Source organism: Geospiza fortis, unplaced genomic scaffold (assembly GCF_000277835.1).
Source record: "Geospiza fortis unplaced genomic scaffold, GeoFor_1.0 scaffold592, whole genome shotgun sequence".
Classification (NCBI taxonomy): Eukaryota; Metazoa; Chordata; class Aves; order Passeriformes; family Thraupidae; genus Geospiza; species Geospiza fortis.
The window spans coordinates 160,490-174,778 of record NW_005054609.1 but is presented as its reverse complement, the minus strand read 5'-3'; the positions used below and the strand labels follow the sequence as shown (position 1 = coordinate 174,778).

The following is a 14,289-nucleotide window of genomic DNA, read 5'->3' as shown; positions in this document are numbered from 1 at the left end:
TTGACCTTTCATTTCCAGCCTCACATTACAACCCTCAGAAAACTGGAGGGTGGATGAACAGGCCATTTTCCCATTTCATTCATCAGTTCTGTGGGATTTCCAGCCTGCCAGCTTTGGTATGTTGAGCTCTCAGTTTGTTTACCAGACAGGATTTCAGCAGCGTCCTTGGGTGGCATCAGGAGAACTTCTTGTTTAGACTAGTTCAGTCTAAGTTCTGTTTACTTTCACAAGCAATTTCTCTGTAATATTTCAGTTTTATAGGCATTTATCATTGCCTTGAACTTTTTAAGACAAGTTGGCAGTGTGTATCTCGCCGGAGTTGCAAACAGAGGCGAGCAGCTCTCCAAACTTTCTGGGAAGCTGTCTAGCTCTAGTAGCAGAGAATTGTCAAGTTCATTTATATTCTGAAAAGCAACACAGGTGAACTGGTGTTGAGCTTTATGCTGCAGTGGACAGACTGTTCAGTATCTGAACCAACACATCTCCCTTCTCTGTGCTGTGTACCAGATATAGGTGATGCCTTTTGTGCTATGGGAAGTTGTGATTCTCTTTCTGACCAGTAGCCTTGAGGTCTTGGAGCCACCCTGCAGGATAAAGGCAGAAAAACAGGGTGAAGCAAAATGTTTCTCCAGGTTTTTGTGTAAGTTTCCAGTGTGTGCTACACCGAGTCCTCAGACATATGGTGGGCAGCATGGGCAACTAAAGAAAGCTCATTTTGTTGCTTGTTGTATTGCCTATTAGATAAAATGTCCATTTTATAGGTAAAGAAGTGGAATTTTTATTTCTGGAGAGTAAATGTTTTAAGGTTTCCTGAGATCAGAGCAAGGAAAAGGAGAAGTTTATTAGTTTGAAATGCATGTATTGAAAGAAGTATTATGATAAGAAGCAAAACATTTCAGTAAAGCAATATTGTAAAAGAAATAAGCAAGATATGAGGAAGGAATTTTCCAGAATTCATTACTTAATTCATGTTCTGTCTGTGGCATCTTGCACTAAAACATATTGAAATGTCTGTATGTTTTGTTTTGTTTTGCTGTCTTCTAAAAGGCTGTCTGAAGGAGGATGTTTTAGGATCTTCATGTGTCATAAATTGTGGTGGCTTATGCATTAATCCAGGTAGAAACTGGGAACTCTTCACCTAGAGAGAGAACTGTTGAAAAGGAGAAATTTTTGTGATTGAACTGAAACTGAACATCTTGACCACAGGTTTAAGGACATGAATTATCTTGGATTCACAGCATGAACATACTAGTTTCTTCTCTGAGCACCAAGACACAGGTAGGATTTTAGGCTGTATGAATGTTTCTGTCCCTTAATATATATTTTGTTTTGTGTGCACTTCAGACTCATCTGTTTTGACACAATTTGCAAAGCCTCCCACCACTATTTCCAGTGGTGTACTGTAAGTTTGCCTTGCTGCTGGAGAGTTTTGGATGTTGTATGAAAGCAACAGCTGTTACTTCCTTGTTAAAAAAAAAAAAAAAATAAAAGCCAACAAACCCAAACTAAAAAAACCCACCACACAACAAAACAAAGCACAAAACCACACGCACTTGAAGCGTTTCTCATTCCTTCTAACTATAGATCAGGTTCCAAGAACTAAAGAGCTAACATTAAACTTTTGCATGTTTTGAGAGCGTGGATTTACTTAGACCACATCACTAAAACATTTCCAGGCTTCTAATTATTCTCTCTAATAAAATTAGGGAAAAAAACCATAGGTATTGAATATTTTGGTTTGATTACTTGGTTTTTAAAAATAAAACTTAATTACAATATTTAGAGTATTTTCCCTTGCCTAAAACCTTTCATTACAGAAAAATTATTGAGTTTTTACTTTGGAGGAGTATAGGATTATAAAGGAAAACTCTGAAATGGCTATCTCCAGATTATCTGTTGAGGAGATACAGTATACCATGTGAGACACTGCGTAACTACTTTCTTTAATTACAAATCCAGTCTGATTCTTTCTGAAATAGCAGCTATATCTACATATGTAAGAAAAAGCACAGATGAGATTTAGAGAGTTTTTCCCTATTCCTGTAAAGCTTAAGGTTTACCCTAGATATTGGTGCAGCATAACTGGAAATCTCACAGCACACTTCATCCCAAGTGAACATGTGTTCCTCTTGGAACATGTTTTTTCAAGATCTCAAATGCACCAACCATTATTTAAAGGATATTTTATTAACTCTCTACTGAAAGTTTGTTCCCTGCTTTTTCTTCACTAAGTGGTTATTGCTTCTTGTTTCACTAACAATTTATATTAAGATGCTTCTGTTGGTACTGCAGCCCTGTGGGATAGTCATCCAGGGGTAGTTGAGCTTCAGGCAGAGTAGCTGAGGCAGCAGCACTGCTCCTCAGCAGCTCCCATGGTTTGTGGTCTCTCCTCACACATTTTATATAAAACACTTTAGAAAGTAATGAGCTTATTGTGCATGCCCTGTTCAGTAGTGCTGCACCTCTGCAGCAGCAGGGCAGTGCTTCCACATGGTCTGGAGCTTGCAGTCTGCAGGCCTGGACCACACTTGGACATGAGAGCACTTACATAGAGGAGGAGGAGGTCTAAAGCTGGCTACCCTCCTCTCATCCAGGGAGGAAAATGTTGGCTTGATGGCTGCAACATTACCACTTCAGTTAGGCAATTCATTATTACAGGATTGCTTCATTTGGTTTTATAGGAGAACTTTTTGTTTCCTCACCGTTTTATTGAGAAGTTGAAAAGTTTTACATCTGATGACTGTTCTGATGTTGTGGTTTGCCTTCTTTGAGAAAGGAAATGCCCTCTTAATCACATAATGCTTGTATTGAGTATATTGCACTTGAGACTTGCAAGCTTTAGTAAATTTATCCATGTAATTTTCTAGTGAGGAAAGGTGATACCACCCGCAGTGATCTATAGGGAAAAATGTAGATGTATACTTCTTATGTCAAATGCAAGAAGCCACCCAGGCCATCCTCAGACCTGGGAACTTAGGCAGGTGGTGTAAGCTCCAGGTGTTGTCTTACCCTGTGGGACAGCTGCCTTCAGTGGTCTTTGAACAACAGAAATGTGTCTGATAAAAAAGGGAAGGTGAGCTTGCCTGCTCTTGGAACTACTATCAGCTGTGGCAGGGCAGAGCACTCTCTGGAATGTGTAGATCTATCATTGAGCTTTTATTAAAAATCAGTATTCTGGGAACTCACACCAACCCCTTCTGTTCTGTTCAGCTGAAAGTTAGCAAAATGATGTTCCCAGGGCTGTGCTCATCTTTTTTGTTGTTGCTGGTGCTGATCAAGAAGTCTTTGGCATGGTCAAAGGTATTTGCAGGACATTAAAACAGGGGAAGTGGAAAAACAAATTAAAACTTTGCAGTATCCTTTAAAAACTATGTTAAATAGATGAGGGAAAAAAAACTTAAAAGCATAGGTTGTTTAATACATAAATATGGAAAATCTGATTAAGACAGTTGTTACAGATGAGATAAAAATAAATTCTAAGATACCTAAGTATTAATTAAATGGCTGAAGGCCAAAAGCCGCTTTCTGCTCTCAACCTACTTGAATACCAGTTGAAGTAAAAGGATGAGGATTTGCCTCTGCATCTGCCAGTCCCTAACAAGGCTCCTTGCAGAATTCAGTAGCAGAGGTGATGGGAATCCAGACACACTGGGAGGAAGCTGTCTTTCTCTCAGCCTCCTCAACACAAGGGCAAAGAGCTCAGTTTTCTTTGTCAAGGTATAACTTTCACTTTCCCGTATCCTGAAGTTCTCTTACTGGTACTTTCTGCTGGCTTTTCCTTCCTACTCAGCCAAGGTCTCCATGACGTTGAGTACTGTGGGAAGGATGGGGTGGTTATGAGTGTAGGATGAGATCCCCAGCTGTATTCTGCATGTGCTTTCCCATACATTCGCTGTTCTGTGCTCGCGCTCCTCAGCCTGGTGCTCGCATGCCCAATGGCCCTGACAGCCCGCTATGGTGAGTGCCTGGCTCCTTCTGCCTGCTGCTGAAATGGATGGGGGGGCTTAGACACATGTTTTTTGGTAGTAACTTGTCTCTCTGAATGAATAAGAGTGTGACTTAAGCTGTGGGGGTACAGGCTACAGCATTAGAGGGTTCTGTGTACAAGCTATGATTCCAAATGAGGGTCTATTGCTGTGCCTCAGCAGAAGGGCCACCTGCTTCTGAGTTCAGACGGGATTCTGTGGTGCTGGTGCATAGCTTGTAGCAGGCATGTCTCAGAAGGTTTTACAGTAGATAGCATGTTTTTACATTTTTTGTGTATGGGGAAATGCCCAAGGAAGGGATGTAGTCATGTATATATAATTTTAGATGGTAGAAAAAATAACAGTCACACTTTTCATGTTTGTCCTTAAATGTACGAAGTTCACATTTAATTAGTACAAATGTACAAATTTATTCCATTTCAATATATTCAGGCAGCGATTAAACTGTTGCCTTTTTGACTTTAGTTATCTTTGTGGGTGGGTCTGAGCCCTTATCTTCCATCTTTGCTATGGTTTGACTGGTGTTTTGTACTTAGTTTCCCTCTTGTGAGAAATGTGTTTGGGAAGAATGCTGGGAGCCTATGGAAAGCATCCTCAGGCTTTAGCAGTTAGTGTGCCAGGAGTTGTCCAGCTCCTAACTCATCTTGCATCAGTGTACTGGTGTGTTTTTCATTCTCCCTTCTAGGTAGCTGACCCGAATATTCATCTGTTTTAGTACTTTTCTTGGAGCTCCTGACAGGTCATTTTACCAAGGAGCTGTGCACTGATTTGCTATATGTTGTATTTCCTTCCCAATACACATTTTTGTGTGCTCTCAAATTGTTTTTCATTTGGTAATTTGTTCACTTTAGGTCTGTGATTGTGCAACCCTTTTAGGAGAGTCATTCATAAGAGTAGCAGCTGAACCTGGCATTGAAAGAAGCTGGTTCAAAGACCTGTTCTTTGTTTATTGGCTGCAACATTAACTAATGAAGAATGAAGTGTTTGACCATTTATCTGTGCCAAGGCAGTTTAAAGCCTTTTCAGTATTTATTTGATACCAGCTCCTATTTTTTTCTGTGGATCTGGTGAATGAGCTTGCATTGCCTGTTTCAGTGACATCTCAGCTACTCCATGGACAGGTTGCTGTGCTCTGCTCTGGGTTCTGCTGTCTCAGGAGTTGCAGGGAGGCTGTAGGAGAGCTGTGAGCTGTGCTTGCCTCAGTCTCTCACTGCCCAGTTCAGCTCACTCAGCAGGGCTGGAGGTTACCACAGAGGAGAGCTGGGAGGATGGTTGTTAGGAGAATTTTTTTAGGCTTTCACATGTGGCTGTACAAAGGTCTGTACTGTAAGCCCCTTCCTCAGTTGTAGTGCTCAGCTTCTATTAGTGGGCCTCTGACTCACTGCCCCAGCTTCTATTTTGACATTTGATTCCAGCTCTGATTTTTTTTCTTTTTCTCCTCTTCTGGAGTCCTTTTTTTTTTTTTTTGCAGTGAGTTCTCATAATGCCTTGCTCTTTTGATACCAGTGAAAGAAATCTGAATGCAATTTTCACTTTTTCAAGAGCAAAGTGCATTTAATGTAGAATTTCCAAACAAGACTATGCAACCTGTAATTACCTTGTGCTCCCCTATAGATCTGTATAGCTCTCTGTGTGTCCCATTGTTAGAATTGCTTTACTGATCCAGATTTCCCCCCCTCCAAGCTTCCTAGAGTTCATTTCCAGGGTGTGACCACTGTCTGGTGGAAGGATGTTGCTCTCAGATTAGCTTGTTAACCCCTACCCTTTGACATTTCATGTCTTATTCTATGGGATTGGTTAGATTTATTCCTGTAGTTTCTTTGTTGGATTTACTGTGATTTGTTTGATTTCTAAATATTAATTTCTTTCGTGTTTATGACCACCGAGAGCTTTTGTGACACAATCTACTAAAACCACGAGGTACAGCACTCAGATTTGTACTGCCCTAGCATTGCATGGCCTGCAGACCTACTCCTATCGTTTTTGCAATGGCTTATTCAAAATCAGTGACTAGATGAGGTTGTTTGGTCCCTGGGGTTCAGCTGCCTGTAAAATTGCCTAGTAAGCATCTATAAAGATAGCCCAGTTCCGCATATACTTTTGCATTTTGTTTTTTCCTCTCTGCATTTGGTACTTTGTTTAGTCAATTATTTGTTGTTTGGCATCAGTGTCTTGTGGTGCATACAAATAGAAACAGTGTGTGTCTTAAAGTTTTTACATTCTGAAGACACATGATAAACAGAGAAATCCACATGCTGGGGACTTCGGGTTTGGGATTCTTTAGTTGCTATTTAGATAGCTTTGTGCTGTTACCTTGTACATAGTTCTTTTTCTGCCTTGGAAAGATGTGTCAGTGAAGCATAATTCTTGTTTTTGATAGGCTGTGCTGAGTAATTGCCCCTAAGAATATGTAACGATCTCAGCAGTGAAATAAGTTACATTGTTCCTCTGTCTCTATCAAACATGGTTTGGAGCCTCCCTATGCTGAGGGACACTTGCCAGCCTGACAGCTGGACTCGCTTGATAGTCACCCTCAGTCTGGCTAATAGGGCTTGTTTTCCAGATTAGGAAATCAGTTTTATCAAGAGCCCTACTTCCAAATGGGGCAATAGGTTTAAGCTTCAGGAAGGGATTGTCTGCTCCTGCGTTTCACTTCGTGAGCACTACTGTGTGCAGGAGAACAAGGGATGTAATCTGAAAGTAGCTGAAATATGACATGATCCTTCCTAACTTTTAGTAGAATCACTCATGTTATCAGTGTAGAAAGCACTTAATCGGTGTAGGCTGTCTCTGACCACCTGACATGGGTTACTGGGTGCAGAGACACCTCAGATGAGCAGTGCTGCCAAAAACACAACTGTGTCTTGTTGGTTTTCTGAACAGCTCCTGTTAATCTTTTGGCTTCTTGTTCTTACAAGGCCGGAAGGGGAAACACTGAAGCACAAGGCTCTCTTTCTTTTAAGTTCTTTTTTTAAGTCCTCTGAGTTGTTTGAAACCATTCCTGTTGAGGTCAGTGGCAAAACTTTTCTTTTGTCAGTTCAGGATTGGGCCTGCACCCTGCACCCATTTTGACAGGAGAAATCTGAGAGCATATTATTGCTCTTCCTAAATGTCAAGTTTTGAAAGGGGATGAGCTGGGGGGAGGGTTGTGTATTGCTTGCCATAAACTGAATTTTTTTCTGCAGGAAGTTGCTGTTCTTCAAGGCCAAAGATAAATACTAAAATATTAGAAATTTCCTAGGCCTTGCCTTTCAGTTATCTAATCTTGTTCGTTTCAGATTTCCTAAGACACTCAGCTATGTGCAGTGTTGTTTTAAATTGTCAGTTTCTTCAGTAACTGTTTTTACACTGACTTGCAATATGATAAAAGGGGTCAGTGTTGAAACCAGTATTGCATCATTTTACACTTGATCCGAGAGGAAAATTCATTTCTTCGTAGTGTTATCTGCCCATGGAATGCCATGCCACAGGACACCACACTGGAAAGGGACTCAGCTGGATAGAAAAGAGTCTGCATAGTTCCACTGCAAACAATTTTAGTATTTATCCTGGATAGTATGCGCATAATTATATGTGCATCCTCATAGTGTTTCAGGGCAGTAGCTTTTCCCGTAGGATCCAATATATGATACTAAAAATAGATTTAACACTCTCTTTTCATTATGGGAGAAGCAATTTCACTTTTATCTTGATAAATTACATGCCCAGTAATCTGATCAGAGTAGATCTTCAACTAAAAATCTGCGGAGAGCAGAAGTAGCTGTTCACCTCCCCCCTTTTATTTCATTTGTGTCACTTTGCAGTCATGTCCTTTCCCCAGTTCATTTTCTGCAGCTGCATTCCTCTGCAAGTAACAAGTCCTTTGGCTGTAAAGTCAGAACAGAGGAAGAGAAAGGCAGCGATGTCTACATCATTTTATAAAGTCATCTTGATCTTATCTCTGGCCCTTTCCGCCCAAACCCACCAAACTGTGCTGAAGTGAGTGCCTATAAATAGCCGGGCTGCTCTCGTGTGGAGATGGGCAGCGCTGAAGCAGAGACGCTGAACCAGAGGCATGTTTGTTGTGAGCAGGAGTGCTCCTACTCTGGCCTTTCATGTCTGAGCTTGGGAGCTGTGAGGTTTTCTATAGATAGAGCCTGGCAATGACAGGAACTGCTGCTTCGAGCGGGGCAAGGTGACCTCTGCAAGTGTTGCATTTTGGTAAAAAAAAAAAAGGGTTTAAAAGAGGAATGGAGGAATGCACGTCTTGTGCAGAGGTGAGTGAGCCCAACTGAGGTGAGGGAGCAGGCGGGAACTGTGGCAGCTGAGGGAAAGCAGAGGCATTGTTTTGTTGAGTGTTTCTGTCCTGGTGGGCTGGGCAAGAGCTTGTGATGCTGAGCCTGGGGTGCATAAGGGCTCTGGCTGACCCTAGTTTAACCATAGCTGTAAATAAGCATAGCAACAGAGCACTGAAATCTCCTGTTGCAAGTTGCTGGTTTTTGATCAGCCTCCTGGCTGACTTGATATCTTCGGGCTTTTCATCCCAGGAATCTTCCCCAGGATTTTTAGTTCCTCTGTGATTTTGGTTCAGGGCTTTGTAGAGTTCAGTAGCTGCTTTCTTCATCTCATTTTTATTTATATGTGTTTTTTTCCAGGGAATGCAAAAGTCACTCCATATTTCTGTCTTAAGCTGGAAAATCTCCTGCCACTTTCCTATTTTCTTGCCTGGAAAAAAATGAGCTGCAAAAGTGTGTGATTTCTTTAATGTGGTAATTTGGATGCTGGTACTTTACATTTCTCTTTGCTACTCAGGTGCTGGAGGTTAAAATAACTTGTCAGAGAAATATATATTTTAGAGGGTTTCCACAGAATTGGCCAATGCTCTTTGTTCTACTGCTTGACAGATGGAGACACACAGAGTGAAAATTGCTTTATTGGGAGCTCATAAAAGTCCATGTCAGAGTAGGAGCATGAATGCATCTTTCTGGGTTCCAGATGAGTGCCTTCAGCTCTGGCCTTGCCTGCAGGGTTCTTTCAGTGAGGGATGCTGTTTGGTCAGTCTTTGCACTCCATTTTCTCTTCTGCTGAAGCTTTAGCTAAGATAATGTCTGAATTTTGGATTATTTGCATAACACCAGCTCAAAGGTGGTTTAACATTTTGTTTCTGGGTTTTGCTATGGTGTGTTCAACTTCTAGACCCTAAAGCCAATCCTAGATGCTTTATGGCTTCGTAGAGTGTATTTCTGCTGCTGTGTCCTGTGAAAACAAGTGCCAGGGTGCCTTTCAGTGACTGCTTCAGAGCTCTGGGGAGCTGGTGTGGGAAACAGCCATTTTTTTATAGGAGCTCAATCCTCCATTGTGTGTTTTTGTTTTCTCTTTTCGTTCTACTGAAAGTTCTCTGGAGTTTGGCAATTCCTGGTGTGCCTGCTTCAGGCACACTAAGTTGGTGTTTGCCTGAGCACTGGCAGGTATTTCTTCCACTGTGCAGGTGGCTTTGTGAAACAGACCACTGGGAAGGGATTAAGGCTTGGGATTTGCTAACCTTGGAGCTGGCCAGGGTCCAGCATCCAAGGTAGATGCTGTTCTTCCAGGAGACAGGGGAGCTCTCCCCCTTTTCTATTTCCCAACACAGTGGAGGAAGATTGTAGTGGCTTCTATATCCTACAGCTCTCTTTAGGATCTGGTGGAATGTGCAGCCTGCTCTTTCCCAGCTGATTTGTGAGTAGAGGCTTCACCATGGTGGTCCAGACCCTGTGATCTCTCAGGCCAGTTTAAGGATAGCTCAGTCTAGCAAAAGAGAAGCATATATTGTCAGATGGATGTTTCTCCTTATAGTCAGCATTTTTTTTGAAGTGGTTTTTGAGGAAGCTTTGAGCTTCGCAAGAGCCAGTGTATGTGGAACGTATCAAAATCTGCAGCTGTTCCAAAAACTAAAGGCACACATTAGAAATATATATATAGCATTTTAAAAGCAAGTTTAATGCCCTGGAAAGGAGTTCTAACATGAACTAAACCCTGTGGATCAGTAAGAGTATTTATTTTGTGTGCTGTAGTAGCCTGGCCATGTCCATTTGCTGCTGTTTGTGAATTGATACTTATCAGCGACCAGACTCTTACAAACCTGAATTCCACTGAGACCTCTGGTATGTTAAAGCTATGTCATTTTCCTGGCACCAAGATACAGAATAACCTGTCTTACAAGATTGTCAGACCATTTGTGTCCTGTGTTTAACTGGATGTTTATCACGTTGGGCCCTCTCAGCAAGAAGTAGGTTCCTGTGACTCTCCTGGGTAGAGAAGAAGGCATGACATAGCACTGCTTGTAGCTCCTAGGCAGTATTTAGAATCAGGAATTTGGGGCTGGACATTCAGCCCTGACTTTTTTGCCTTTTGTCTCTCTGAGCTGCAGTTTTTGAGATTATTTTCATGTAGCTGTTGGTATTAAAACCTGAATGAAATACATGTGGATTAAATCCATACCCCCACATATGCACAGTATATGAATGAGCATATGAGCCTGTGTATGCTGGTATGTCAGTCTAGTTATAAAGCAGTTAAAGAAAAAAAGTCAGTGTGCATAGACAGTTTTGGCACTACAGCCCTGGGAAATGGCAGCTGGCCAGAGAGTACCGAAGCAGGGCCAAGACTATCTGAAGAATACCAAATGCTGATGTTGGATATAGCTCCTTCTTTGCTCTGGTTTCACTCTTCACCCCCTGGGCTTGCAGCTTGCCACCTCTGTGCCAGGTAGATGCTGGTTGCAAGGCACAGCTGGAGGTAGAGAGAGATATCCTGGGTGTGTTTGTGCTGGTAATCAGATGCCAATTAAATTAAAGGTGCAATTACCTGTGACTGAAATCTGACCTCGGTGAGTTTAACTGTTACACTCTCCAAATCACTGTTAGATTTGAAATGCTCATTCAGTTTTAAGTTATTTATCTTCTTTGGTATCGTGATAGCCCTGAAGACAAGGGTAAAACCTTACCGCAGTGTGGGTTGTTTGTTCACGAGAGTTTTATCTTGTGAAGGCTGTCGGTTTTGCTGAATGAATCTGTGAAACGCTTCCAGCAGAGGGCACTGAGGTTATTGGTCTCCAACTCCAGTTGTTCTACGGGTGTGTGCTGGGCAAGCAGAAAACGTGCCTGTCAGTAAAAGCTATGCTTCACTGCTCTCCTCTGATGCTTTTGTAGACTGTCATAAAAGAGGGGATGCTAATGAAACAGACCAGCTCCTTCCAGCGCTGGAAGAGACGATACTTTAAGCTGCGAGGACGAACACTCTACTATGCAAAAACTGCTAAGGTAAGGTCCTGACAGTACCTGTGAGGCCAAGGAAGGAAGTCAGTAGAGGGGCTTTGGAGGCAGATGGGTGTCAGTGGGGAGGCAGCCCTCAGCAGAGAAATGAGCTCTTTAGGCACTGGTCTTCAGGCTTTGTATCTACCAGAAAATCCCTGTGTTTTGCCTCACACTTGGGAATCCTTGGTTTTGAAGTGAAGCATCATGTGGACCTGTGATACTGATTTTTCCACATGTTTTTCTCCCTTTGGTGCATGTTAGTAGGGAATGGACTCTAAACCAATAGAAGGAAGAGAATGCAAATGAAAAGAGAAGGTGCAGTAGACAAGCAAGGCAAGAATTTATCAAATCAGAGCTGCTATGCCTCTGGTTTAGTACGCTGATAGTCAACTAAATATAAAACTGTCTCCTTTCACAAGAACAAAACCTACAGTTATTTGGTGTTCTTTTTAAATAATCCTTTAATAAAAATAAAGTTATTGTATTCACTGTCTGAAGACAGGCCAGAGAGATCTCCAGTGTGTGAAACTAGACTTCCAGGTCATTGATATTGTTGGTGCTGTGTCTTTCCTTCAAGTCATAAAAGGCTGTGATATGGAACATTCTAGGCAGACTCCCTTTGAGTCTGCTGCTTATACATTGGATTCAATAATTTATTGAGATTTTGAATTTTTTCTTTACAGTCCATTATTTTTGATGAGGTGGATCTGACAGATGCCAGTGTGGCAGAATCCAGCACGAAGAATGTCAACAACAGCTTCACGGTAGGACTTTTTGCATTATTTTCTGTTCTTCTTCTATCTTTTCCCCACATCCCATCTCTTTTGCAGAGTTGAAAAACACCTGAACAATATTCACAGCATCTTTCATGAAAAATAAATAATAAACTAACTTTTCTTTACAATATGATCACTCATATTTGTGCACATGGGAAATTACCTCAGGGAAATACCTTAGGTTACTCTGTATTGTGCTAAGACTTGGTATTCAGGGATTTTCTTCCCTGTAAGCTAAGAGTGTTTGATAGAACCTGTTTGCACAGTGGGACAGAAAAATCTGTTCTGCTGAGGGAGTTAGAGGTGATGTTTATGCTGGAGATCTTGCTAAAGGAATTTAGTTTTTCCCATAGGCATTAAAATATGTAAACTTCTTTCTCTGACTTTATTTGTGTGTGTCTGTGTGTGTGTTTATATTTGCCTGCTATATATAGTGGGAAAGCAAAAGGAGGAACAGAAAGAAACAGCACAGAAATAACTGTGGGATTGGTTCAGGATACTCGTCAGATGTGGAATATGTGCTAAGTAGTTGCAGTCTGGAAATGTAGTGGTGTCCCTGCTTCATTTTCTCCAGGCTTAGGAACTAGGAGGAAAAATGATTGTATTTCTAAGGTGCAAGTGTTCTGCAAGCTCCAGTTTGGGGGAGCACCTGGTGTGCAGAAAAAAAGCCATTAACATCAGCCCTGCAGGGTTAGTGTTGAGCTGGTGAACAGCAGCAAACCTCCACACAGCTGCTGAGGGGTTCGGTACAGAGGAGAAGGAGCCTGGGGAAAGGAAGTGTTGCTCTAATGCAAGGTGAAGGGGGAGCAATCCAGGTGGAGGGAAGAATCCCTCCTGGTCCTGCAGGTGGCGACCAACACTGAGCAGTGTGCCTTGTGCTGCAGCAGGAGTGATCTGCTGCTTTAAACAGCTGCCAAAGGGCATTTCTGTTTGTAGCTGTAGGTTTTAGCTTTGCAGTGCCTGTGTTCAGATGAAATCTTCCCAAAGCTTGAAAACACTTTCTACATCCATAGTTGGATAGGTAGGAGGCACATCTGGGTATGGCAAGTAAATGTTGATATCAGGTGTCAATATGAGAGTACAGAGAGAAGGTTTATGCAGTGATTTGAGTAGGGAATATGTTTTCAAGACTGTGATGTTATTTACCTGTTAATAAAGCATTTTATCCTGGATCTTGCTTCAGTTTTCTCAAATAGAAATAAAGACTGATTTTTCAGGTAAGTGTACTGTTAACTGTCCTGCTTACTGTTGTAGCTGGGAGAGCTCTAATATCCATCAGGAAGACTGCATTAGGGACAGGAGGGAGCAGTGTATTTGTTCTCTCAGATTGCCCCATTCGAGTCAAACAGTGAAGAGTTATTTCCAAGACTCTCGTATCAGGCTCTGCCAGTCCCTGCCTTCCATAGCTGATAAAAGGTGAAGGGTTACCTTGAAATTCAGGCAGGTACAGTTTGCACTCTCTCCAGCTCAGCAGTGTATCATGGTGCTTAGGTAAATTCAAGAAAAGCATGTCTCCTCCTTATTTCTATCTGCTCTGTCTCTCGTGGCTTATGGAGGCGCTTGACTCATTTACCTTGAAGTTTAAAACCACTTAGGAAATGGGAAGGTGGCCTAGTCCTGCTGTGGTTTGCTCTGTTACATCATTGCTGTCAGTGCTGTGGATTCCTTGCAGTCATGCAGTTTTTTGTTGGTTTTCTTTGAGATCACTCTGCTTCCTCTCTCTGTCTTCCTTTCTAAAATTCAGAGTTCTTTGATGCATTTTTTTTGTCTGCTTCAAATCAGTGTGTTATACGATTTGAGGTTTTTCTCCTTAACTAAAAATATGTAGCATTTGGTATTGTAATCAGAGTTTTAGATGTTCTGGTTTTCTTTTTGGTTTTCTGTTTTCTTCAGTGGAAACTGGTACTTGTGGATTTATAAAAGAATGGTTTCTTTCTGAGAAAACTCAGCCTCTGTCCTGTCTGTGCTGCCTAATGTATAGATTCTGCAGGTCAGGTTGCCTGAATGACACCACTAAGTTCATGACATAAAGACAAACAACAAAAACATTAGACAAACCACTTGGAGGAGCAATGTTTATCTAAAACAAAGAGGTAATAAGGGCTGACCAGTCACAAGAGCAGCTGTTGAAAGTGGGTTGAGGAGCATGGGGAGGCAGCTTTGTGAGAGGAGAAAACCAGAGCATGAAGCCAGCAATGGTTGTGCTGCATGGAGAGAGGAGTAAGGTTAAAAAATAGCTTCCAGTAAAGCTTT

The 14,289-nt window shown here is 41.8% G+C and overlaps 1 protein-coding gene across 1 annotated transcript in view; it reads left to right on the top strand.

The window, feature by feature from the left end:
• The first annotated feature begins 11,157 nt into the window (after positions 1 to 11,157).
• Positions 11,158 to 14,289, top strand: part of DGKD (diacylglycerol kinase delta) — a 42,743-nt gene continuing 39,611 nt past the window's right edge. The window contains exons 1-2 of the mRNA XM_031064611.1: positions 11,158 to 11,266; positions 11,944 to 12,024. Coding sequence (XP_030920471.1) covers positions 11,174 to 11,266; positions 11,944 to 12,024 — 174 coding nt within the window. The 5' untranslated portion in view covers positions 11,158 to 11,173. The remainder of the gene's footprint in view (positions 11,267 to 11,943; positions 12,025 to 14,289) is intronic.